Source organism: Nilaparvata lugens, chromosome 2 (assembly GCF_014356525.2).
Source record: "Nilaparvata lugens isolate BPH chromosome 2, ASM1435652v1, whole genome shotgun sequence".
In the NCBI taxonomy this organism is placed as follows: Eukaryota; Metazoa; Arthropoda; class Insecta; order Hemiptera; family Delphacidae; genus Nilaparvata; species Nilaparvata lugens.
In genome coordinates, this window is record NC_052505.1 from 76,488,774 (window position 1) to 76,514,549 (window position 25,776).

Sequence of the window (25,776 nt, forward strand, 5' to 3'; positions counted from 1 at the left end):
GCTTATTCCGTGCTATATCTTTCTCTACTCCCATTATAACGTGGACCTCACTATAGTTGGTAATACACCCATCAGTGGCGCTGAAATTTAATCGCGCATGTTCATTACGTTGAAGGATTCTCTGGAGAGATAGTCGTTTCCGACTGCCATAAATAAGTGTATAGGTTATGTCAATAGTAATACTTAGAAGCTTGTTGTTAGCCTGAGTTTTATTTTATTTTTCAACTGGTTTGTTTTTACTAGCCTTATTCAATGAGTTTACGGTTAAGCAAATCTATAGGCAAATTTCAAAATGCACGATTATGATTTATTTCATGCTACCTATTTTGTATTAACTTGGACTTCATCAGAAAGATAACTTAGTGGATCTGAATAAGGTAAGAATTATTGAAAAATTTAGTAGCCTAATCATCAATCAGATCCGGATCTACAGTTATCATTAGGGAGTGCAGGCTAGCATGTTGGTGCCCCTCCCCATCACAGATATTCTCAGCTAAACTTTGTGATTGGAAAAACAAATTCTATATACAGTACAGTATACGGTATTGTACGTTACTTTTACTTCAACTCATGTGACTATAACAGTTACTGCAGTATAGTGGTAATGTAAATCTTATGTTATGTCAGAGTTTGGAGGTGTCAGCAAAAATTACCCAAGTTGAGCTGTGTAACAAATGGTTAAAGCATGACGTTCTGGAGAGGAGGCACCTCCTGTTGTAAATATTTAATAATGTTGTGGTTGTAGTCGTTGGACATTGTAAAGCCCCTCATGAGATTTAGGAGGATTATATTAAAGCCCGTCTTGACGATATATTATATTTTCATCACAGAAGCCAAAATTAAGTGCAGAAAACAATTAATTTTTGTGCAACATGATATCTGGAACAAAGTATAGTGAGATATGTCGAAATATGTACCAGGAAATTAGTGGTGGAGGTGAATGTTGGAAATATGTTGTTGTTTTAATTCCACGTTGAAGCCTAGTAGAAGATTCTATAAACTAGGAGACAAAGTTTCCTACGGACTACGACCGTGTCTCTAGACTATAGACCGTCTATAAGGGACAGTCTATAGTCAGTAGACGCGGTCTACAAGTCACTTGTTACTTGCTTACTTGCTACTTGTATTTGTCCTCCTGACAGTCTGAAGGCTGGGGAGTCGTCATTTTTTTCACGGCAGGTGATTTCCTCCTTGAGCATGTCGTATATGTTGAAATGTATGCTCTTCAACATACTCTGATTCTGCATAGTAGGGTCGGGCCAATAGGTATGACTTTAGGCCTCTGGCAAATGCTGCCTCGTCATCCATGTCCTTCAGGTCACGCGGCAGTAAATTGAAAAAGTATGATCCTGCATATGTTGGTGAGCAGCTGTGTTTCTTCAGTCTATGTTGCGGCAAGTCAAGATTCTTGTTGTTTCGAAGGTTATAGCAGTGGTTTTCCTGTCTTGTGGTAAGGCCTTTCTTCTTAACCAGATTTATTGTTTCGAGCAGGTACAATGAGACTACTGTGAGTATTTTACTCTCCACAAATAATGGTTTACAGTGCTCCATCATGTTTTTCTCCAATATCGTTCTCAAGGCCCACTTTTGCATTCTCAGGACTCTGTCAAGGTGTGTCTGGGATGCCGATCCCCAGGCAACAATACCGTACCTTAAATGTGAGGCAAAGAGTGAGTGGTATGCAATGAATGATGTACTTTTCTCTGATATGTTTCTAACTCTTCGTATTACATACATGGCAGATGCTAACCTTTTGCATAACAGCTCTATATGATTTCTCCATGTTAAGTGACTGTCAATCATTATCCCCAGGAATCTTGTACAGTCTGCCATCATTGAGTAATCATTTGTTTGTCTCTCATCTGGGTTGTTGTTGACTGGAGTGAATCTGATGTGGACTGTCTTCTTCCTATTAATGGTCAGCTTCAGTCTATTGCATGTGTCTGTGGTCTCGTTCATGATGGGTGCGACTGCTGAGCGGGGTCGGAGCGACTGTGGTGCGATGGAGGAACGAGTGCGGAGCGTGCTCGGTGCGGGTTGGAGGCGCGTATATGTGTACGCAGCTTTAGAGGAGGGTCAAATCCTGTTGTTGTTGCTGGCTGTGTAAAGGCTTCATTTAGGATGTTGATAGTGTGAAAAGGATCAGTGATCTTCTGGCCCTCTATTTCCAAACAGAGGTTTTCCTGCCTGTTAAGTTTACTTCTGTTCTGTTCATCATTGATCATTTTCCATAGGGTCTTAGTTTTGTTGTCTGATTCCATGATCCTACTCTTGACATGTATCTTTTTTTGTGTTTTACATCCTGGTCATATAGATTTTTTAGTTCTTTGTATTGCTGCCTATGGTCCTCTCATGCATTTGAGAAGAATTTCTCTCTAGCTAGTTGCTAGAGTGTTTCAGAAGAATAGTGTTTTCGTCCCAAAACTTGAATCCCTTTGCTGTAGTGATCTTCCTTGGTCCTCTTGGCATTATTTCATCCATTTTCTGTCGCATTTTTGTAGCAAAAATATTGTATTTTTCATCGGCAGCGTGTGTATCAATCACTGGTGACCAGTTGGTAAGCTGTAATTTTGATTTTAGCTCTTGAATGTTTCCTTTTGAATAGTTTCTTGCATACCTGTATGTCGGCAGTTCCGGGTTGCATTTGTATTTTATATTGCACAATACAGCATGGTGATCTGAGAAATGGCTCGGGTAGACTGTGGCTTCGGCATCTGAAAGTGAGAGGTTATGATAGCATCCATCAAGGCTTGTGGCTGAGTTTGGAGTCACTCTGGTAGGATGCATATAATGTATTTGGCAGCCATTTTGAGTCAACATATTTTTTAGGTCTTTGAAGTTCTGCTCAGATGTCTTGTGAGTGTCAATGTCTGTGTCACCCAGGATCACTATTTTGTGATGTTTTGCTGAGAAATTCTGCAGCAGGCCTCCAAGTTTAGTGAGGAATTCCTTTATGTTACCTGGGTCAGGTGATCTATAGGTTCCAATCAAAATCAGGTTTGTCTTCTTTGTTTGAATATTCAAGCCTACTGTTTCAAATTCTTTTTCTGTAGGTTTGTATGGCTCTTCCAGCTTTATTTCTGTTGTGTTGGATAACATGTCTTCTTTAATGTATATTGCTATTCCTCCCCAGAGGTAAAGGGTCCGGCAGAAACAGGAAACAAGGGAATAACCCGGAATTGAAGTGCAGAGGAGCTCCTCCTTTTGCAATCCATGTTGAGATAGTATCAAGATATCAGGGCTGTATTTGTGGAGATCTATTAACAATCTATCTATTTTTACCTGCAGGCCTCTCTGAATATTAAGATGGAAAATAGTTAATAGACTTGATTTCTTGGTTTTGCTGTCTAAGTTTGGTTTTTTGGTGAGGCTATATTTCCGTTTGGGCTCCTTGTATCATTCCCTAGGATTTGGTGAGGTAGTTGAAAAGCATCATCATCAGTCTTTCAGCCAATATTCTTGACCCCTCCCAGTTTAGTTGCCTACCATTCCAGTTTAAGTGGTGTTCCTTAAGATGGTCAGTGTTGTCGACAAATGTGGCATTCAGCTGCCAACACATGAATTTTGATGCGTTATTTGTCTCCTGAAGAAATCTTTTATTAATGTCCTCTCTTGGCGGAATGGATGCGACATACCATTTAGTTTTAGGAAAACGTTTTATGTTAGCTTCTATTGTGTACCATAGTGGCCTCATGACTTGGTTAGGTGTTTTAGATCCCAGAAGATTTCTTGATCCAACATGCAGTAGGACTTTTTGTGGCATAGTGGTTTTACTTTTTAGAACTCGACTAATGTCCTGTATTTTGGCATCTGTGATGATTTCTACATCTAAGTCTTTCTTACACATACCCTGGATTATGTCTCCAGCCTGCCTCGCCGCAGAATCTGCGATCAGGAGAGCCGCCCTCTTGTTTCCATTATTTTCCTGCTCCTCAATTTTTGCAATAGAAGGTTCAGGTTCAAGTTTATTGTTCTTGCTTTTTTTTATCGGTACGCTAGTTCTCCGTTTATGATCTTTGACAATTGTTACACTGTGATCTTGTGGGCAGTCCTCTTCACTCACTGTCAGGCCGCATTCAGACTCCTTCATCAGCTCTTCTCTTTTTTGACATGAGGGCTCCGGGAAAATTCCCTGTGTGAAATCGCCGACACGACAAACAGACAGGATTTACTCTGATGGACAGAATAAGATGAGACTGCGGTTTATAACTGCGCTAGGTCTACTGTTGACAGAACTACTAGTGTAGTACATTACACCACAAAAATTTGCTGTTCTATGAGGAGAGAACTAATAACTCATAGGTTGTAGCTGATTGAAAATAAAATATTCGTTTTTTATGAAAAGTTTTATTTTTATGTGAAAGTAACATCTAAATGACATTAAACTTATAGTGTCGCGTAAGTGTGAGTTGAGCCTTAGAGTGCTGGAAATAATACATGTTTTCAAGTATATCAAAACATAGTGGGACGTTGAAGGTAGATTGAAACTTTGTCCTCAATTTCTTTCTAAGCTTCAACACCAGTAAGCTCGGATATTCTTCCCCAATTTTTTCCAACTCGAGTGTAGATTAGATTGTATTATTTAAGAAAATAAAATATGCCATATTATTCTCTAATTTTATAGATTGAAATAGACCCATAACTTAGCTAATTATTCAATGAATTTTACAAAGTATGAAAAATTGATGGGAATAAAGACAGAATTCAATAATTTTATTATATTGTAATTTGTAGCTTTATAAATCGGCTGGGTTTGCACAAAAATAATTTCTTTTCCAATCTTGGAAAAGGATGTAACATAACCTTTTTTCTATTAACACACTTTTGGAATATGATAGAATTTATAACTTTAAAAAGAATCTATAACTATAGAATCTCTAACTTATAATTTATAACTAGATTATTTGACTTTTAGAATAGTCTAAAATTTATGAGACTGATGAAATTCGAATGAAATAATGGTGTTTATTCATTTATATGGACAACAATAGAAATGATATAAAGTGGAGAAATTGTCAAGTATGGTTTGATAAATACATAGTTATTTTTAAATATTAGGCCCTATAATATAATATAGTCTAATAATATTTTAACAGAATTAGAAGTATAACAAAGTGATTGAAGAAAATAAATTGTGCATTAGTTGAGATAATGTTGATGACATGATATAATATTAATTAGCAGTATAGTATAATTTACTATATTATAGTATTATTATTACTATTTTATGTAAAATATAAAGGTTCCTTTGCTTCAGCACAAATATTTCAACTCTAAAGCAACGGTGATTGCCGAGTGTAGCTAGCCGCCAAAATCTGGTGTCCCTAGTGTGCTCGCAATAAAAATGATGGAGGATCTGGCTCCACAGGCTAATGTGACAGACAGAATACTGTCTGATATATTCTACTGCTTTGTTCAGCAGCTGATAATAGTATTTTGTTGCTGATAGTAAAATGCTTGATGGTGGCTTTTAAATGTACCCTATTTAAACTAGTAGTTCTGTGAGCAGTAGACCTCACGCAGTATTCTCATCCACAAGAACCTAATTGAAACTATAATAGACCTTATGGAAATACAGCAATAGACTGGCTTCTCCACACATCTGTGTAATCACTTGTCAGCTGATTTAAGATGAATAATTCTATAGTCTGATTTTTACTCTAATATTGGCGTATGAAGGAGGCTCCTTTTTCCTTTTATATTATCCTTGAAATGCGAAATTTCCAAAAACCTTGTAAATACGTCGACGCGCAATTAAAAAAGGAACATACCTGTCAAATTTCATGAAAATCTATTACCGCGTTTCGCCGTGAATGCGCAACATATAAACAGTTAAACATTGAGAGAAATGCCAAACCGTCGACTTGAATCTTAGACCTCACTCCGCTCGGTCAATTATTGCACAATATATGCAGTAGAACAACTGCCATCAAACACTGCACTTCTAGACGATGATCGATACAAATTTACTATTTGCAACTAGTACTTTTCCCTTGCCGCACAACGATTACTGTTCCGTCTTTTTTATTTACTGCACGTCTGTCCACTTTCATTTCTGGGAATGGTATCTACAGCATTTGTGACAGTAAAATTCCTGCCACAAACAAGCAGTAAAATTCCTGCTAAACCAAAAGGTAAAATTGTAGAGCCATAGCCTTGAATGATTGGATAAGAAGCAAGTTGAATTTTAGTCTAAAATTGCTTGGTACCTTGGTATCTTGGCTTGTTTTTGTTCTTAATATTTACTATTTCTATAATTGAAAGAGCATAAATCTTGAAGTGAACTATAGTGAGGTCCACGTTATAATGGCAGTGGATAAAGATAGAAGAGCAGCGTTGCCTGTTCTCTGCCTTAATTAATTATATTTCCATATTGTCAAAAACATATTTGGCATCTTTATGCAGCTAAAAAAGAATAGTACCACCTATTTTGTGGAATGATAGACAAGGATAGCAACATCAAAGTTTATCAAATACTGCCATTATAACGTGGTCCGCACTATAGACTGCATCCAATATGACGTATTGTACAGAATACAGTTCTTAATTAATAACTATCTATTTTCTGTACTTTTTGTTGTAAGTTTGATGAATCTTACCTTATTAATTCACTGTATCAAAGATAAAAATGGTGATTTGTTTTTCACAAAGTGAGCTATTCCAACATTCACATTCATTTGTTACAGAATGACTTGTTTCACTCACTTGCAACGTGTAAGGATTCTATACAAGACAATTCTTCGCTTGCACAGAGGTTTACCAGAAGGCTTGAAGTTTCTAGGCGATTCATATGCAAGAGACGAATTTAAAAGACATAAAACATGTAACCCAGCTGAAGCAGCAGTATTCATGACTGAATGGACGGTAATGGATTATGCATTATTACCTTATAGCCTACTTTCACAACTCTATTTAAGTACTGTAATTTGATTTTGATTTTATCTAAAATATTCTTGATCATTTGTAACTTGAGTGGATCAAAAAATACAATAGCATTCACTGCCTCAATCATAACTTTAACTGTTCTAAAATCTTACAATCCAAGCAAGTAAAATATTTGGGTATATGTATGAAAGATGGTCTTCTGTAGAGGAGCCATATTTATGCGGATTTTAAAAAATATTTTGCGCATGCTTCTCCATAGATTCTACTATATGAGAAATTTATGCCCAATTTATATAATGAAGAATGTGTACTTCTCGCTTGCGCATTCCAGACTTTTATATGGCATTTCATGTTGGGGATGTACATGCGTCACCCACTTGAAACCACTAATACTTTTACAGAGATCCTTGCTACATTTTATGCATGAAGAACCTGTTGTTCACCCCAATCTCTTCAACAATTTGCAATTTTATTAAACTAGTGTAAACTTGGGAATAGCTTGTATATATTTGAGCGTGCGCATCTTACTTGGGGGGCGGGGGCTGGTCAGGTTAGAGTGCCAACACCCAATTCAACTTTTTTTTAGAAAATCGTTTCTGTTCTTAGAAGGTAAATTCTGTAATAAACTGTCCTTATCAATTATTCATAGTGGATAAGGGCATCTGTTCAAAAGTAATTTGAAGGCTTTCCTGTTAAATTTAAGTTGAAACCTTCAAGTGAAGATGAATCATTTTAAGTTGTTGGCAGGCCTGGACCGCCTGTGATGTTTTAAAGTCGTATCTGTTCCGAAACTTTCTCGTAATTTAAAGTATTACTTACGTTCTAGAGCCAAAATCAGTTATGGTAAGGCTAGAGTGAAGTGTTGAGTTTGTATTGCAGTTACTGAAATACGTTAATACTGAATCGAGTTCGCTGGATCAGTGTATTTTCAACCTCACTTTCGGATGCCGGCTGGCAAGGTTTACTAATACAGTGCAATGTTATCAGTCTTTGCGCCTTGCCCAGTTGCATGCCACTAGTTGCATGCCATAGTAGTTGCTGCTGAAGGCGCGGGTGAGTTTTGACTCCTGTAACGGCTTCAAGAGTACGGTGTTGATTTACAATCTGATGACTGCAAAACCTCTCTGAAGTGATAAGGACGAATAATGAATGTTTATCAGCAAAACTTATAAACATTCCGTTTCATTTTCTCAGTGCTTAACATGTTGATTCCACGTGTCTTCTTATTAGCAATGTTATAGATAGTAACTTAACTACAATCTGAATGAACTTCTAGATTCTTGTTGCTTGCGTTGTATATTGTGTTCCTCTTTTATAGCACTGTGAAAATATTCCATTCTATAAAGATGGAAAATATTCAGCGTTTTCAGGCCTCAAAGAATAAAACCAGAATAATATAATATATTATACATATTATAATTTAAAGGACATTAGTATAAAAAATCGTTCTCATCTACTGTTAGCAATGTTATCACTTGGTGTTGCCTTGATAAGGAATGTGCGGCTTCTTTGAAGACTGATGTGAACTGTGATAGGGTTGTTTAATTGTCTGGTATTCATAAGAATCATACTCGACTTTCAATGCTTTCTGAATCCCCAATCTCGTCATCATCCACTATTTCCGTTGGACTCAACATTGAAGTGGGGAATCAAAATATCGACTCCAATAGTTTATCACCGATGCTTGACGAATCGGAGTCTCAATTCGGTCCTCTGAACGATGAACTTTCTCTTTTAAAAATTGAAAATTGATTGTTGAAATCTCGGTTTGAGGAGTTGGAGATTCAGCGTAATGCGGCTTTGGACAGGTCGATTGAACTGGATATCCAATTAATGCAACGTCTGGATGCAGCTAAGGACATTGCGACACAGACCGTCCCAGCTCCAGTCGGGGAAAGTAGGGCTAGCGGAACTCTGATTGACTGATTAAATACATTCATCGGTGATGAATTATTCACAGACAATGACATTGATGTGTATTGTAACAAAATGTTTTCCAGATGTAAAGATTTAATTGTTAACACGGCTGTAGTGTCTTTGATTATCAATGATAACAGTTATGACCTCTCCTTTTTAAGCCCTAATTCGTCTGTTAACAAATTGCCTTTGTTCTCAATGACAACTGCAACATTGATTCTGTTACATTCTGACAACATTGAATGGATGGATTGGCTCACACTGGAGCCTTGTTGTATTTGATTATATTGATAGTTCTTTTTATAATTTTTATTCTGAGACAATATAACTACAGGTAATTGAATATTTCAGTGGAAAGAATGAAGCTGGTTCTCAATTCGGATCGGATAGTTCCTGTAGACTGTCTACAACAACAAAACTCATTTGACTGTGATTTCTTAGCGCTTATCTTTCACCTTGAAAGCTACATCAGAATCAGAACTAAGAGCAAAAGTAGGTCCATTAATAGTATTGAATTTGGCAGATTTGATTCAAAAAAATATAGGTTCCAGGTTTTGGGTACTATCGTTTAAATCATTTAGAGCGGCAGAGTGATGATATTCATTGGTAATATTTCTCAATCTACTATACGTTCTTATAATACTAGAGAGGCAGTTTCACAAAAAATCTCTCAGAAAACTCATGCTATTTCGATCGCTTCACAAAATGTTCACACTGTAACATCGAACACATTATTATTATTGGATAAGAGTGTAAATACAGAATTCTGTAGTGATATTTTTCTTAAAAAATATATTAATTTAGATAAACTAGATGTGATAAATCAGAAATTGAAAGATGATATTGAGAGCTTAACTGAGCATATTGGGTCATTGTCAATCTCGATTAAGGTTTTAGAGGCAGATAATCAGCTTTGAGAGAATATAAATGTATTTAATGGAAAAAATGAAACAGATAGATTTAGAATGCTCTATGGTGAATTTAGTGATCAAACTGTTTTTTAACCTCAAAATTTAGAGAGAGTAGGTCAAATGTCTGATTACACTTCTATTTCAAATTTTAATTTTCGAGATGATTGTCGTAGTGTTTCTAATATGTCCGAGGTAATAAACAATAGTCTCAAATGGCGTATCACACTCTTTATGGATAGTCAAGGAAGGAATGTAGTTGATATTCTTATGCAAAATAAGGTTGATAATTGTGATGTCATGGGCACCCAAGCCTGGGTCTTGTTTCAGGAATGTAACAGATGAGTGATTGCTCTGAAATGGGTCCACAAGATGCATAAGTTTTTCTTGCAGGGGGTAATGATATTGCAAAAAATGAGGCCAAATTATTCATAACAGCACTACGTAGGAAACTTTTAGAAATGAGTCACACAAGAGAATTTGTCTTTTATATTCCTCATAGGCATGATCTCCCCAGTTTGTTGTGCGTGAATAAATCAGTGGCGTGGGCAAATGTTGAGCTACGAAACGTTCAGTTTTAGAGTTGAGTGGACTTGGAAAGCGTTTCCATACACGTCATGAGCACTATTTGAATAGGCTAGGGAAGCACTACATTGCAGCAAAAATCTTTAATGATCTCTATAAAAAGGTGGATACTGTTGTAGGTTAGCCAATACCATTAAAAAACTAGACTATTTAACTGATATTGATACTAATCAATGTCGGCTGGATATAGGGAGTGATGAGGAAACGTCTGCACAAACAAATACTGAATAAGGAGTCTGAGAAATTGAAATTTATACACCAGCGTATAAGATCACAGTACAATAAATTGTATAGGCTAGAAATATTAATTGATTTAGAGATATCAGATTTTCTTATTTCAACTGATCCTGGTCAAAGGGAATAGTGAGCTGAGTTGTGCAACTGTGTATAATATGCGCCTTATTGTCAGTTATTGTAGAAAAATAGGAATATGGGAGGAGTTTCTATATATCATAATATTAGTCAGCAACCATCGAGTATTCTGAAAGTTAATGAAAATTCGACAGAGTTAGCTGGGAAAATGTGACCTGTGTGGTCACGAAACCATGGTCCTGTACTAAATAAAACTGTAGAATTTGAGACAATATTTGTGTGTTTTTATTTAATTCTGAAAGTTAATGTTGATGATTACTGTATTGAGAGTTGGAGATTTAATTTAAAAAAGAAAACATACATTCTGCTCTCCAGAGCTATCACCTTCCACTTCTGCTTTCGGAAGTGCTTAGTAAACAACTATTCTCATATATAGCCTATATTGTTTATTTTTGTGTGTGGCGAAAAATAGCGTTTGCACCACGGGCAAAAATGTTTTTCCGGCTCTCAATCTTTTCTAGTCCTCGGCCTACGGCCTCGGACTTGAAAACCGATTTCGAGCCGGAAAAATCTCATTTTCTGCTCTAGGTGCGAAATATACTATTTCAGTAATTCAACCAATGTTTTCGAGAATTCATTGATGAACATGGAGATCAAATTTATTTGTGCAGGTGATTTTTAATATTGATTTTCTGTCTTTCCTCAACGTAGGGGCTTCCTCTGCATAATGAATCAATATAATTTGATAATGTGAAGGTTCCTACTAGAATAACTGCTCATAGTAGTACAGCGATTGACAAACATAATTACGAGTGGTACATTAACAAAGATAAATGTAGATGTCATAAATTCATGGCTTTTCGACCATACCGCTCAGTGTATTGAATTGTTATTGGGGAAACGCTCCCGCGAAGCAGAAGTTTCACACAGTGCAACTGTTGATTTTCGGAATTGCAGTACGGATAATATAAACAGTTTGGAGGCATCTTTAGCAGGTGTAGACTGGAATTCATATTTTAATTTTAATTTGGGAGATACTAATAAAAAGTATGAGGTTTTTCATGATATTTTCATTCACTTATATAATATACATTGTCCCTTAGTAAGGGACCCCCTGTGGGTTGGGGGAGCTTTGAGTCGAACATCGTATTCAAGAATTTTCTGAAAACCAGAATACACCCACAGTATCCCTGCTTGTCTTAGAAGGCGACTAAAAGGGACCCACTCTCCAAAACCCTTCTTCCAAAACGTTTCATTTCTAGAATGGCACTTTTTCCATTGGCTTAGCTTTGTGCCATTCTTTCTTCATTTTTATATCTGTCGGCCTTCCTTGGCCGTATTCTCACTTCTTCTTAGGACAACCCACGGTGTGATGTGGACCGTGCTGATGGGTGGTGCTTTAGTATGGTGTTTCTAACGGTGCCTGCAGGATGCCATGCGCCCTCCTGTAGTATTTAGCCTTGCCTGCTGGACATGCGGGGCTCCGTCTGGGTTGACTCCACTTTCCTAGATGCTCGTGGGAACCACATGTACAAACCAAACCCCAAGGCAACTCCAGAAGTTGTCTTGCCTTCAAACCCATTGAGATCTGCCCCATCAGGGCAGGTTCCTCAATCTGAAATGGGTGCTTCAGGAACATAGAACGTTCCGTTGCACTCTCATGTTGAGGCTACCAACATTGTGAAGGCTTCCACTGATCACGACATGGATAACGTGAGTTCAGTCACACCATCCCAACAGAAGATGGAGGATGAGCTTCTCAGAAGTCTAGAAAAGCAAGAATCTGCAGAAATGCCGGAGGATGCAATAGAGCAACCGAGCAGTTTGCGAGAAGAGAGACCAAACCTCACCACTGCTCAAGGAAGAGCGGCCATTCAGGCAAAACTTCTTGGGAGGTGAGGCTTTTGACCCTGCAGAGTTTTGGAGGGCCAAAAAGAAAAAACCCAAGAAACCAGAGATGGGCGAAACTCCAGGCACAAATGTGGGTCAAGAAGCTGAGTCGAGGGCGGCCAGTCACCAGGTGCCCCAGAGGCAATTCGGCGACCCCTCCCTCAGCGGAAGGACCTACAAAAAAAGAAAAAAGGCCAGGAGTGGAACTCAAGTAGGTCACGAGTTTGCGGATGGAGAGACCAAACCTCACCACTGCTCAAGGAAGAGCGGCCATTCAGGCAAAACTTCTTGGGAAAGGTGAGGCTTTTGGCCCTGCAGAGCTTCGGAGTCTGTTTTCTTTCCCGACTGACAAGAAAGCCTGGGCTGACGACAGTTTTCGACAATCCACCGCCAGGAGGCAGCACCGCACGGAACAGCGCCACATCAACGCGCTCAATTCAAGAACGGCCACAACATTCCCCCCCACCTGAAAAGATATTTTTCAGCTAGGGCAAAGACAAAAATGACGATTATATAATACAAAAATCCAAACATGCAACCACAACCAAGAACACAAAAAAAACCAAGATTCACGACTACACCCTCCACTATTGAGTGGGTAGTGGGAAAAGTTTAGTGACTGGTCGTAAAAGTACTGCTTTAGTAAACTACCGTTTATTTTACAGAGAACTTTAAAAGTGCAACTTCCCTTCTTTTTTTGTTACATTTTACGACATGCCATTTTAAATTGAAAATTAGGCTGCCATCTTCCAAAATGGAAGACAACTCAATTTTTTTAAATGGCATTTAAAAAATTACATTTAATTAATTTACAATATTTTGGCATTAAAAATACCTCCATTTTTATGATATTTTTGGATTCTACATAGAATTTTAAGACATTTTCACTATTGTCATTTTTTGATAAACCCAACGGTTTACGAGCTGGAGGGCATTTTTGTATTCTTATCATGAAGGCAATAAAATAGTGTTTTTCAATGATTAACCACCGGTATATCAAAAACCATTAATCCGACAGCCAACTTTAAATGGGGAACTTCCCTTCTTTTTTTTGTGAAATTTTACGACATGCCATTTTAAATATTGAAAATTTGGCCGTCATCTTCCAAATGGAGGACAAATTCATTTATTTGAATGGCAACCCCCATTTTTTATGAAATTTTTGGATTCTACGTAAAATTTAAAGACATTTTTACTCTTGTCATTTTTTTTGATAAACCCAACCGTTTAGCATGTACAGTCATAATAAGAATCTAAAAATGTCATAAAAAATGGGGGTTGCCATCCAAAAAATAAAGTTGTCTACAATTTTGGAAGATGGCGGCCTAATTTTCAATTTAAAATGGCATGTAAAATGTCACAAAAATAAGGGAAGTTGTACATTTAAAGTTCTCTATAAAATGATCGGTTAACAGCAAGTTTCCTATTGTTACACCTTATGTGAATCACTCTATACATTGTATTATTTTTACTATCGCATAAGTAGATGTTTTTTGTTTAGGCTATTGTATATGACGTTGTTTGTAAAATTATTATGTTTCTTGACAATAAAGATTGATTGATTCAATTTTTTCATTATTCAATTTCAAAAGCCACATCTGTTGGCAGCCTTTGAGTTGTGGCTGTTACAATAATATTCAAGAGCAGAACTCATCCAATTTCATGTTTGATAAAAAACATGTTTGATGATCAATCATCTAGGCGAAATAAAGCTTAGTTATGAATCTGATTTTTGAAATAAAACGGTTTCTTACCAACTTTCTGTTTCAGAACTACGCTATCCAGCTTACCGAACAGTTGGGCTTGAAAGGTCCAAAATTCTCAAATACTCTTGGAGCTTGTATGGATGAGAAATTACTGGATAAAATGAGAGAAGATCAGATAATGCAGCTCTATGAACTAATGCAGGCTAGTACTGAGTTGAAGAGATCAGAAACTGAATAAATCAGCCACTATGTACGTTTGTATATAATAATAGGTATTTTTATTCTAGTCAATGCCAAGTAATGATGTTAGTTTGTTGATGTATCTGTAACAGAATGCTAATTCTATTAAACCAAACCTGGAGAATCGCAGATTTCTATCATTTTTCTCAATCCCTGTCAAAAAAATATAATCAGTGCTAGGACTTTTGTCAACATCAGAATAACAAGAATCTGGTGTGGCGCACTCACACAACTTTCCTTGCCGTTATGAAAATTGATCACCTGACGCTAGTGTACACGCGCATCTCAAGTCTACTATTCAAAGATATGAGACAGCTGGTGATAGGTCAATAACGCTGGAAACACACGAGGTCTGCTATCTCTTCGTAGTGAATGATTAAATCATTGATTTTAAATTTTAATAGAACCAACAGTTTGCAATTGAATAATCTTATTTTCTCGCATTTCGAGCTTATTTTCAATTCTAGGTGGAAATGTTACTGGACATTAATTGCAAAGATTTTCATGCTCATTCTTTTCCACTTGAAATTTTTTGTTTAAATTGTATATGAAGGCTGATAATTGAGAATCTAAAATCAAACTTTGCATAGATGGGGTAAAGCTCCTGGAATTTCTACAGATATAGGACTTGTTGCAGTTGATAGAGCTTATCAATGACTATTCCAGGTATAAATTTGATCAGAATCGTTGTAGCCGTTTTCGAGAAAATCGCGAAAAACCCTGTTTTTGACAGATTTTTCGCCATCTTAGCCGCCATCTTGGATTGCATTTGATCGAAATTGTTCGTGTCGGATCCTTATAGTGTAAGGACCTTGAGTTCCAAATTTCAAGTCTTTCCGTTAACTGGGAGATGAGATATCGTGTACACAGACGCACATACACACACACACACACACACACACACACACACACACACACACACATACCGACCAATACCCAAAAACCACTTTTTTGGACTCAGGGGACCTTGAAACGTATAGAAATTTAGAAATTGGGGTACCTTAATTTTTTTCGGAAAGCAATACTTTCCTTACCTATGGTAATAGGGCAAGGAAAGTAAAAATGAATTTTTATTCACGTTTTAACCATCTGATGTATTTGGGAACTATTTAAAAAGAAAATAAGGTTTATTATTCTAGGTATTAAATATTGTATAAATATCAGGAACTTGATAGAGAATTATGGTAATGAGTAGAGGAAACGAAAAGTAATCCGAGCTTCCTCAAGTGAACAGGGTGATAGAGAGGAAGTGGAAATGGCTCATTGAAAAATAATTATTAAAGTAATGCAAGACCATGCTGTTAGCAAATTCTTGAAGACTTCATAATCTTCCAAAGATTGAAAAAAAAACAATGTAAGGCATAATCACAATTACTTCATCACGGTACATTCGCTTACTGCTCAGCTCTACAGCTCTTTACTACCCTTGGCCTCCCTCACATAGCCTCTCCATCTGTCTCGATCCTCGTCCTGCCTCCTCCAGTTACGAACTCCAAGCCTCCTTAGATCGCGTTCCACATCATCTGTCCTCCTATTTTTCGGTCAACTTTTTCTTATACTGATGCATATCCTCTCCTTCCATAAACATTTCATTACTCTTCCATCTTCCATTCTCAATATATGTCCCATCCATCATAATCTGCCAGATTTTATGAACCGCACACTGTCTTCATTGTTTAAGAACTGCAATATTTCAGAAATTTTCTTCCTCCCCAGAGAGCATTCTCAAAAATAGGGCTCACGATTCTTCTCATCACATTTCTTTCAAAAACTCTCAGTCTTTGCATATCTACAGCCGTAATATTCCATATTTCCGATCCATAACACACCACAGGCCTCACAAATGCTTTGCATAGTTGCAATTTTTTAGCTCTTGATAGCATATTCGAGACTTGAATAACTTGATATCATAATGTACATTAATAAAAATGATACTAAGGAGTAAATTGTGCTGATTTCTATTTTAGTAGTACTATTCTATTAGATTCTAGTAGTACTGATTATTGAAGTGAATGATACTTTGCTGAAGTGATATCTCTTTGTTTAAAGAGATAATTTACAATGTTGTTTCAAAATAATTTTGCTTTTTGAAATTTATTCATTCACCATTTAAATTTACCATGTAAACCATGCTTCTTAATTTTTTCTCTGGAATGTTTTGGGAAACCATTACAATATTAGAGTCAGCCAGTGATAATAAATGGCATATCATCATAATATTAAAGGTGTTAGATTGACGCAGTTGACAGGTATACAGGAATAAGCCTTGGTCCCAATATTAAGCACTTGATACCTGCAGTTATTAAAGCTCATTTCGTTCTGAACTTATAAATGTTACTGCTTGAATAAATTTGTCTGTCCACCCTGTCACCTAAAATGATTCTAACAATTTCGAACCACATGTTTTTTAATTTTCTATGTGTTTTATAAATTACTGAACGTGAGACTGCTCACTAACTATGAGAACTGTGTTTAAACTCTTGATAAAGGCAAATTTTTCTTGTTTATGATTCCATTCACCAGAAGAAAGGGCAATTGAGCGTTATATAGCTTTAATTTATAGGGAATACACATCGAGAAAAGGGTAAAATTATTTCTGTTGTTTGACCTGCCACAATATCAGGCTATAATCTGATATTGTCTGAACATCATTCCAGGTGTTTCATACATCTTAAGAGGAATGTCATCTCAGCAAAAAAATAATTTTCCCAAAGACTTGACCAATATTACTACTCCAGGTCTCATTGTTAAATGGAGTGTTCAAGTGGTGAGGACTTTCGATATTATTTTAAGCCATTGTTGTTTACTTTGCTGAGTAGTTTTAATTAAGTCATCAGCGAATTTTTCAAATATGGCAGTAATATACTTCAGACTTACAGGTAAACTTATTTATCAAGATTTCTCCAAGTTCCAGGCAGCCTCCATTTTATTATTGACTCATTCAACAAACTCGTCAATGAAATTTCTTTTGGTTGAGGCAACTGTTTGAATATCTTCCTATATAACTCATATTCCATAATTTTTTGTAAATACTTAGTTCTTGCTAGTCAAATATGATTGGTATTCAATTTTCTTTTCTACATATTTTATTTATCATTCATGTTGAAAAGGACTTCTATTTCCTCACGTATCTTGGTGTGGGAAAAGTCCTTATTCTATTAGTTCTCTCGTTGATGATGTGAATATAAAATTCTTAGTCTGTTGACATCACATTTAGAATTTGTTGAAATGGGAAGATAGTGGAATCTTGTGGACAATGAAAATAAATTTGTGAACAGTCGTACAAAAATAACTTTAATTCCACACCAATCAAAAGTAGATGGCACTTTACAAAAATGGAAGAATTTATTACACATATTTTCATACAACATTTATCAAACCATATAAATTAGTTTTATAATAATAGTTATTGTACAGTTCAATATTATTTTGAATGTTTGTATACAGGATTGTATTTGTCGGGTATTCAGGTTTGAGTTCGAATAGATTCTCATTTAATTTTCTTGTACATTTGAAGTTGGGTCGTATACACAGCTATTTCTTCAATTTCCTTTCTTTTAACACGATTAGAGAGAGCTTTCTAAAAAGGGCTCATACGACTAATATTTGGTTTTATCATACACAAATATTTTTTGTAAACTACATACATGTTTGAGGTAAAACAGAGAATTTTATCTGCATTGAGCTGGGAATGCACATACATATTATTCTACTAGACCGTTCTGAGACAATTAACACTCATTCAATTATATATATTTCAGAGAGTGTAGGATCTGCACAGTATTAACCAAGATAAGTACTTTCTAAGAGTCTTTGAGGTTTGAATTTATTCAATAATGAATTTTAACCTTTCGATTATTAATAGAAAAGAAATAGAAATGATTTGCATTTCTATTAATCTTTTCCGTATATCATTAAGTGAGTTTATGGGTTTGAAAATCATACCTATCTATTGAGTGGAACACTTCTCTGAACAAATTGAATGGTTATTAAAAATTTTGAATTTATTAATATCACATTCCACTTCCAAATGATAAGTGAAGTGCTGGCCAGGATAGCCGAGACGTCTAAGTCTTTGCACCCTACATAGGTTTCTATAGACCCTGTTGCACCCTTTAGTCTGCTAGCGCTACCCATCTGAGTTCGAAGCCCGCCGGTGGGCATGGACGTTTGAACATCTCATCAAATCACCCTCACACTTTCCATTACCCTCGCACAAGAAAAAAAAGCTCATACGGGCATCATCCGCTATAAAAAAAGCTTGCAATACCACTTACAAAAATCAAAATTCGTAAAACTTGGCTTCCTCAACTTTTTTATCATTATATTATGATTATGATGAATGTCACACTTTTTCCTTAAGAAAAGCTCTTATCATCAGCAAATGCATTTAGCACCTAGCCTTTGTGTTAGCGATTTAGTATCCGTATACACGTATTTATTCTATCAAAATAGCTTTTTGCAAAATAATTCACATACTTTTGTTCACTTCTCATTCCAAATATATAGCAAAGAAGCCTTTGGAATTAAACACTTACTGAAAATAGATATGCTTTCATTCACATATTATTCTTAGTAATTGTAACTTATTATTGAATACGGTACTGTCAAATCTTGTGATAGTTTAATCTTTGGGAATGCAGTTTTGTTATAAATGAATTTCAATGCAACTGTAACCTGAATATCCGATACAATCAAGATTCTGAAAGTACGACCTGTTTTGTTTGGCTGTCTCTCTCTGTACAACTATTGTCACCTCACACTGGCCGAGTAAGCCAGTATAATTAGTAAGAGTTTGTTTGAGTTGAGATTTGTGCTGGCGAGGGATGTGGAGGCAGCAAGGGCACTGGCTCCTGTCGCTAAACAGTTCTGGTACAGTGTGTAGTCCACTTTCGAAATTGCACAGTAGTGACTGTGCGCCCAAGCGGCATTCACACTGTCACTCAGTCCTGACGTTTGCACTGAGTTGACTACATAGTACCTGTGCAAACAATACTAGTGTTATTAATGCCCATTCTACATTCTTTCTACACTAGGCTGATGAGAAAAAATTGTGGCTGAGGTTTCATGGAAAGTTATTTATTCATTTACTTAATTATTTATCTATCATTCATAATCAACTTTAGGACAATGAAACAGACTACAGTCCAAAACTCCTTTTCATCCCAATTTCATAAAATAAATTGTCCAAATCATTGGCGTAGATAGCTGTTTAACATTGCGGGGACGTACTGTGGGGTCTGGGGGAGACCCCCTCCAGTCGATGGGTGTCTGGGGGGGGGGTACCCACCAGTAAAGATTTTTTTGAAAAATAGCTCATCTAAATGATGTTTTTTAAGCATATTTCACTTCAAATCCGTTTTAAATCCTCTAATTTGGCAGTGGTAAATTAGTGTGTGAATAAAATTCTGGGTTACTGGTTTTATAAGTTTTACTTAATACAAATTATTTACAAAAAAAAACAGCATTAGTTGTATTGTTTGTTTTGATTACCAATCAAAGCAGGATAGCTAAATAACCATAAAAAAGTTCTCCACTCACAAACCATACAAAGCTGTAATATTTACTTAAAACTGTGTTATAAAGGTCAACATAAATTCCCTTGAGTAATTACATTTTTCAAAACAAATTTTAAATCTTTGTGATTGTAACTCTTGTAACTGTCCCTCATCTATTACCTTTCAAATTACAGATACTATTTTATCAATTTGTAGAAAACAATTTTTATATCAGGTATCAAAGCTCATCAATGTTATTCCTAACCATTTTATCACTAGTAAATTGAATAGAAAACTGCTAATTGAAATTCATACATGGATAATCTCGAACAATGTAATTTTGGCAATGTAATTTCCTCATAGCTTAGTATAAAGACTTCTCATGTTTTTTTATGTAATTTTCAACTATTCTTTACTTTCCCCTAAGCCTTCACTCTGCTCTTTCTCTTCCCTTCCTCACTCACTTTTTCTTTTCCCTATTTCTTAATGATACCCCATTATTATTCTCATGTACTGTTAAGCATTGAACACTCGACCTCTGCGCTCAGGTTCCTCGAACCTTGCAGGGACTTCCCGTTTTTACTTTCCTTGCCCTATTACCATAGGTAAGGAAAGTATTGCTTTCCAAAAAAAATTAAGGTACCCTAATTTCAAGTTTTCTATACGTTTCAAGGTCCCCTGAGTCCAAAAACATGATTTTTGGGTGTTGGTCTGTGTGTGTGTATGTTTTTGTGTGTGTATGTGTGTATGTCTGTGAACACGATAACTCCATTCCTAATTAACCAATCGACTTGAAATTTTAAACTTAAGGTCCTTATACCATAAGGATCCGACATTAAGAAATTCAATAAAATTCAATTCAAGATGGCGGAAAAAATGGCGGATAATTACTAAAAAACCATGTTTTTCACGTTTTTCTCGAAAATGGCTCTAACGATTTTCTTCAAATTCATACCATGGATAGCTATTCATAAGCCCTATCAACTGACATGAGTCTTATTTCTGGGAAAATTCCAGGAGCTCCGTAATATTATTGAGAAAAATGGCGGATAATGACTAAAAAACCATGTTTTTCATGGTTTTCTCGAAAACGGCTCCAACGATTTTCTTCAAATTTATACCATGGATAGCTATTTATAAGCCCTATCAACTGGCATGAGTCTCATTTCTGGGAAAATTCCAGGAGCTCTGTAATATTATTGAGAAAAATGGCGGATAATGACTAAAAAACCATGTTTTTCACGGTTTTCTCGAAAACGGCTCTAACGATTTTCTTCAAATTTATACCATGGATAGCTATTTATAAGCCCTATCAACTGACATGAGTCTCATTTCAGGGAAAATTCCAGGAGCTCCTTTATATAATTGAGAAAAATGGCGGATAATGACTAGAAAACCATGTTTTTCACGATTTTCTCAAAAACTACTTGACCGATTTTTTTCAAATCCATACCCTGTATAATAATTTATCAGCTCTATCAACTGGCATGAGTCTTTTTCCTGGGAAACTAATGGGGGGTCCACCCCATCCTTGAGAAATGGACTTTGTAACCTCCTTCTCGTGCATGAGATAGGTAGGTAGAGCAGTTTATAAAAAGAACACAGTCATAGTCGAGATATTTCATCTGTAGAACAGCGGTTTCGACGACTTTTGAAAAAAACATCGAATTTCACAATTTACGAAAAAGGAAAAAGTACTCTGAAAACAATTATATATACACATATAAAGTAGTCTGATCGTAGTTGCAAATATTTTGCCGCCAATCGTCATTATATTATTCCCCTAAATTATTCTCATCTAAGAATGAGGCTTACAGTTCAATAAGCAAGGAAAGTTGTGTGCGTGTACCACACCAGATTTTTAATATAGTTATGTATAATCCTATTAATGGTATTTTTATTTTTCATTTTATATTGTATTTTACTTTTTTCATTACAACCATTTTTGTCATTGTAATTATGTTTTTGGGATAAATAAAGATTTGATTTGATTTGTCCTTGTTTGGAGAGAGTTTCAGATACAAAATACTTATGTAACAATCGTAGCATAATAGATGAGTGTGTTAGTGTGTGTTCGTGCATAATAAGGATATAGATTCTACTAGAATATTCAGCACACTGGTCACTCTTGTCATACAAACGACGCTATGTATAAATATTTCGTACAAGGCAAGTTTATTCCCAATTTACAAATAAACTAATAAAAATCTGTTATCATAATTAAAAACTTAAATAATTTTTTTCGGGGGACATAGCCTACGCCTATACCATAAAATATTGGGGGGACGCGTCCCCCGTGTCCCCCCCCAGGTTCTACGCCCATGGTCCAAATGAAGGTTATGTGAAACTTTTCAATTTTTCAATAATTTCCACATTGAAACAAAACATTAAATACATTTTCAATTTTGAATTTAATAGCTTAATATGGAAGTCCAAAAACACACCAAACAGAATATTAAACACATATCCTATTTATCATATTACACATAAATATTACAAAATAAATAAATATTACACACATATTTATCAAGAATGCATTGACTTCCTTTATATATGGAGAAAATTAGAGGTCGTATAAAAACACTATCAAGCTGAATTGCCACATATATTACTTCCCCACATACATATAAAGCATATTCCCACATCAGAGAACTTGTCCGGTACCCCTACTATGAAAATATTATTCCCATAGGCTCTAATTGAGCCGTTCATACTCGCACGGCTGGGCTGATTGGATTAGTCCCACTAAAACTCATGGAAATTATATTTTCCTACAGTTACGTTGAAAAGTGGCCATTGCTGCACTGATTACAGAACGCAAAGAATCACTTTTCCGTTCTAGTGCGGGAAAAATTTTTTCGCCCCACTTGGATGTAATGAGCTGGTTTACGTGCGTCATATGGAGGCCGAAAGTGATTGTTTTCTGACCAGGCCGGTAAAATTTTTACGGCCCTAGGGCTGTAAAATAACCTTGAAGTCAGCTGATTCTGATTTGATGTGAACGTGTTTACAAAATAGTTTATGAAACGGAATCAGTTTATGCTTCTAGAATTGAATAAAGTTTTTGGAATAAGATACTATCATTTTATTTGGATGAATGAAATACAAATGAGATATTATAAACTATTCAAATTCAATTTTCAGAGTATAATAGAATCTAACCTCAAACCTCCTAGTAAAGCGTTTATCACGGAACATGGTGGATAAACGGAATCATTTTATGCTTCTAGAATTCAATAAAGTATTCTGTAATAATATACTATCATTTTATTTAAATGAATAAAATACAGATAAGATATATATTATAAACTATTCAAATAATTCGATTTTCATAGAAGGATAGAACTTCTAACCTAAACTTCCATTGACATTCAGATCACATCAGATTGGCCGAATTTCAAGTGTGCTAAAACAGCTGATCAAAAACTTTTTCAAGTGTGATAAACCAGCTGATCAAAAACTTTTTCAAGTGTGATAAACCAGCTGATCAAAAACTTTTCATTATTTGTGTTTATCATTCAATAATTAAAACATTTATAATAATATCATCTTATTGTCATTTGGAAGAATAAAAAGTATAAACTCAACCTCTTACATAATTGAACATAATCTTTTAGGTTATTTAGACAAATCAGAATAAAAAATAAAAGTACTTGGACAATTTCTTGATTTCGGTGCAGCAAACTGTCACTTTGCGCACTAGTTGCACAAATAACTATTTTAATTTACCGGACATGTACACTGATACTGATATGTGACAATCCAGCTTTACTGGTAATCTAATATTGTAGGTCGAATTACTGTTCTGTAGGTCAACATTTTTAAGGCGAATGAAAATCTTTATCTAGAACTGAATCAATTTCTTCATCATGTTGTAGACTTTTCATTTGACTCGAACGTACTAATGTGACGATTAATTATGAATGGAGAAACCCGAAAATCTAGTGTTGTTTACATTTCAAAAATATAGTTTTTTTCAAGTCTCATGTCTTTCAGATGGGAAGCTTGCAGTTCTGAAAAAATTGACTCGAACGACTTTACTATTATAACGTCTTTACTTGGACTTTTTACTATTGTGAAAAATGAATATGAAAGGGGAAAACCTAGTTTTATTCAAATTCCATAAATATGAATTTATTTAAAATTCAATTCTATTCTATTGCAATTCTCATGGTTTTCAGACGAGAAACTTACAGTTCTGAAAAAAATGGTGACTATAAATGAAACTTTTGGTTATTCCTCTGGATTATCCATTGACTCGAATCTAATATTGTGAAAATTAATTATTTATTCATTCAGTCATGTACAATTATTACACTTGTTTAAGAAGGCACAAGAAGCTTATGCCCAAAACTGTCCCTTCTAAAATTTGTACTACAGTCCAAATCAAAATGTAGGTTAAGCAGGTAGTATCACTCATTAACATAACAATTTACACTTCAAAAAAACTTTAATAAAAATAGATATCATGAATAACGAAATTTCACAGAATTAGAAACAATTATCCAAAAAATCTAAATTTCTAATAAAACTGGAAAATGAGGAAAACGTTCAGTGCTATTTAATTTAATAGATATGAATTTATTTCAATTCTCATGTCTTTCAGACGAAAAGCTTGCAGTTCTGAAAAAATGGTGACTATAAATGAATTCTTCGGCTATTTCTCGTGTTGATTATCAATATTATTTACAGTAGGCCTATGATACTTCTCCACAATCTCTATGGCAGTCGTGTTCCAAATCAGTCTGCAGAAATGCAAACAGCATTTCACTGTTTTTCATGTTTCTTCTTATAGTTTTGCGTTTTTTTGCAATTTTATTCCAAAACAATGGAAATAAACTATCAAGTCTACTTTACAAATTTTAAAAATTATACAGTAAAAATTCATCCTTGCTGACTAGACTTAAAACGTTCCAAAACTTTTTAAATCAAACTTCAGTTCCAACTGTTGCTCGAGTCTCCAGACCTTCAACATTCACCAGCCTATTAGCTTGTTCCAAGGTATTGTTATTTCCAAAATGTATTAATTGGGCTAATTTTCTTAGGACAAATGTTTTATCATTCCATAATACTGTAGGCTATGTCGCAATTAGTTTCATTCGTTATTTTGAAACAGTGATGGTTATCTGCACACCAAGTGCACATAGTAGCACTTAGCTGCGCCAAATGAAAAGTTTTCTCACAAGCCGCAGGCAAGTTTTTTATGTGCAGCAAAGTTTGAAACATAAGTTTCATCTTTTACGTCGGGTGTAAATTGCAGAGGTTAATTTTGCTGCTGATCATAAAAATATTGAAATAATAGCCTATCACAAAGAAACTTCTAGCAGTTAGAATTATTAACATCGTTGTAAAGCTACAATTAACAAGTCGCAATTTATTAATTTTCTTTACATACAAAGGCTCACAGAGATCCATAAAGAGCCTTATTTACACAATTAAATGAAACAACAATTTAACTTATATACATTTTGAAATATAGTAAATAAAGAAAAGAAAGCAAAAAGCATTTACACAGTTGAAATAATCAAATTAATTTATGAAATACCTATAATAACAACTCAGTAATCATTAGTAAGTGTGAGTAGTAGCCTAAGCAGGAGTGCTTATCCTCCCATGGTCTATGTCGCAAAATCCCCCCCAAAATTTGGCATCTATTTAGGTAATTAATTCTTGGATAGTCTTGGATTAGATGAAAACTGTACATTAAAAAAGTCCCCCCTCCACTTTTCCTAGTTCTATCTAAAAATCCCCCCTAAAATTTAGCCTCATGTCACAACTTGCGACATCAAAACATGCTGTGGACACCCATGAGCCTAAGTCAAGTAATATAGTAAT

General features: G+C 35.4%; 1 protein-coding gene across 1 annotated transcript; it reads left to right on the forward strand.

The window, feature by feature from the left end:
* Positions 1–152: 152 nt before the first annotated feature.
* Positions 153–14,572, forward strand: LOC111048343 (succinate dehydrogenase assembly factor 3, mitochondrial). Its single transcript, XM_022334220.2, has 3 exons — positions 153–377; positions 6,687–6,864; positions 14,268–14,572. Exons 2-3 carry the CDS (start codon positions 6,688–6,690, stop codon positions 14,439–14,441), a joined length of 351 nt encoding a protein of 116 aa, XP_022189912.2. The 5' UTR covers positions 153–377; position 6,687; the 3' UTR covers positions 14,442–14,572.
* Positions 14,573–25,776: the final 11,204 nt, after the last annotated feature.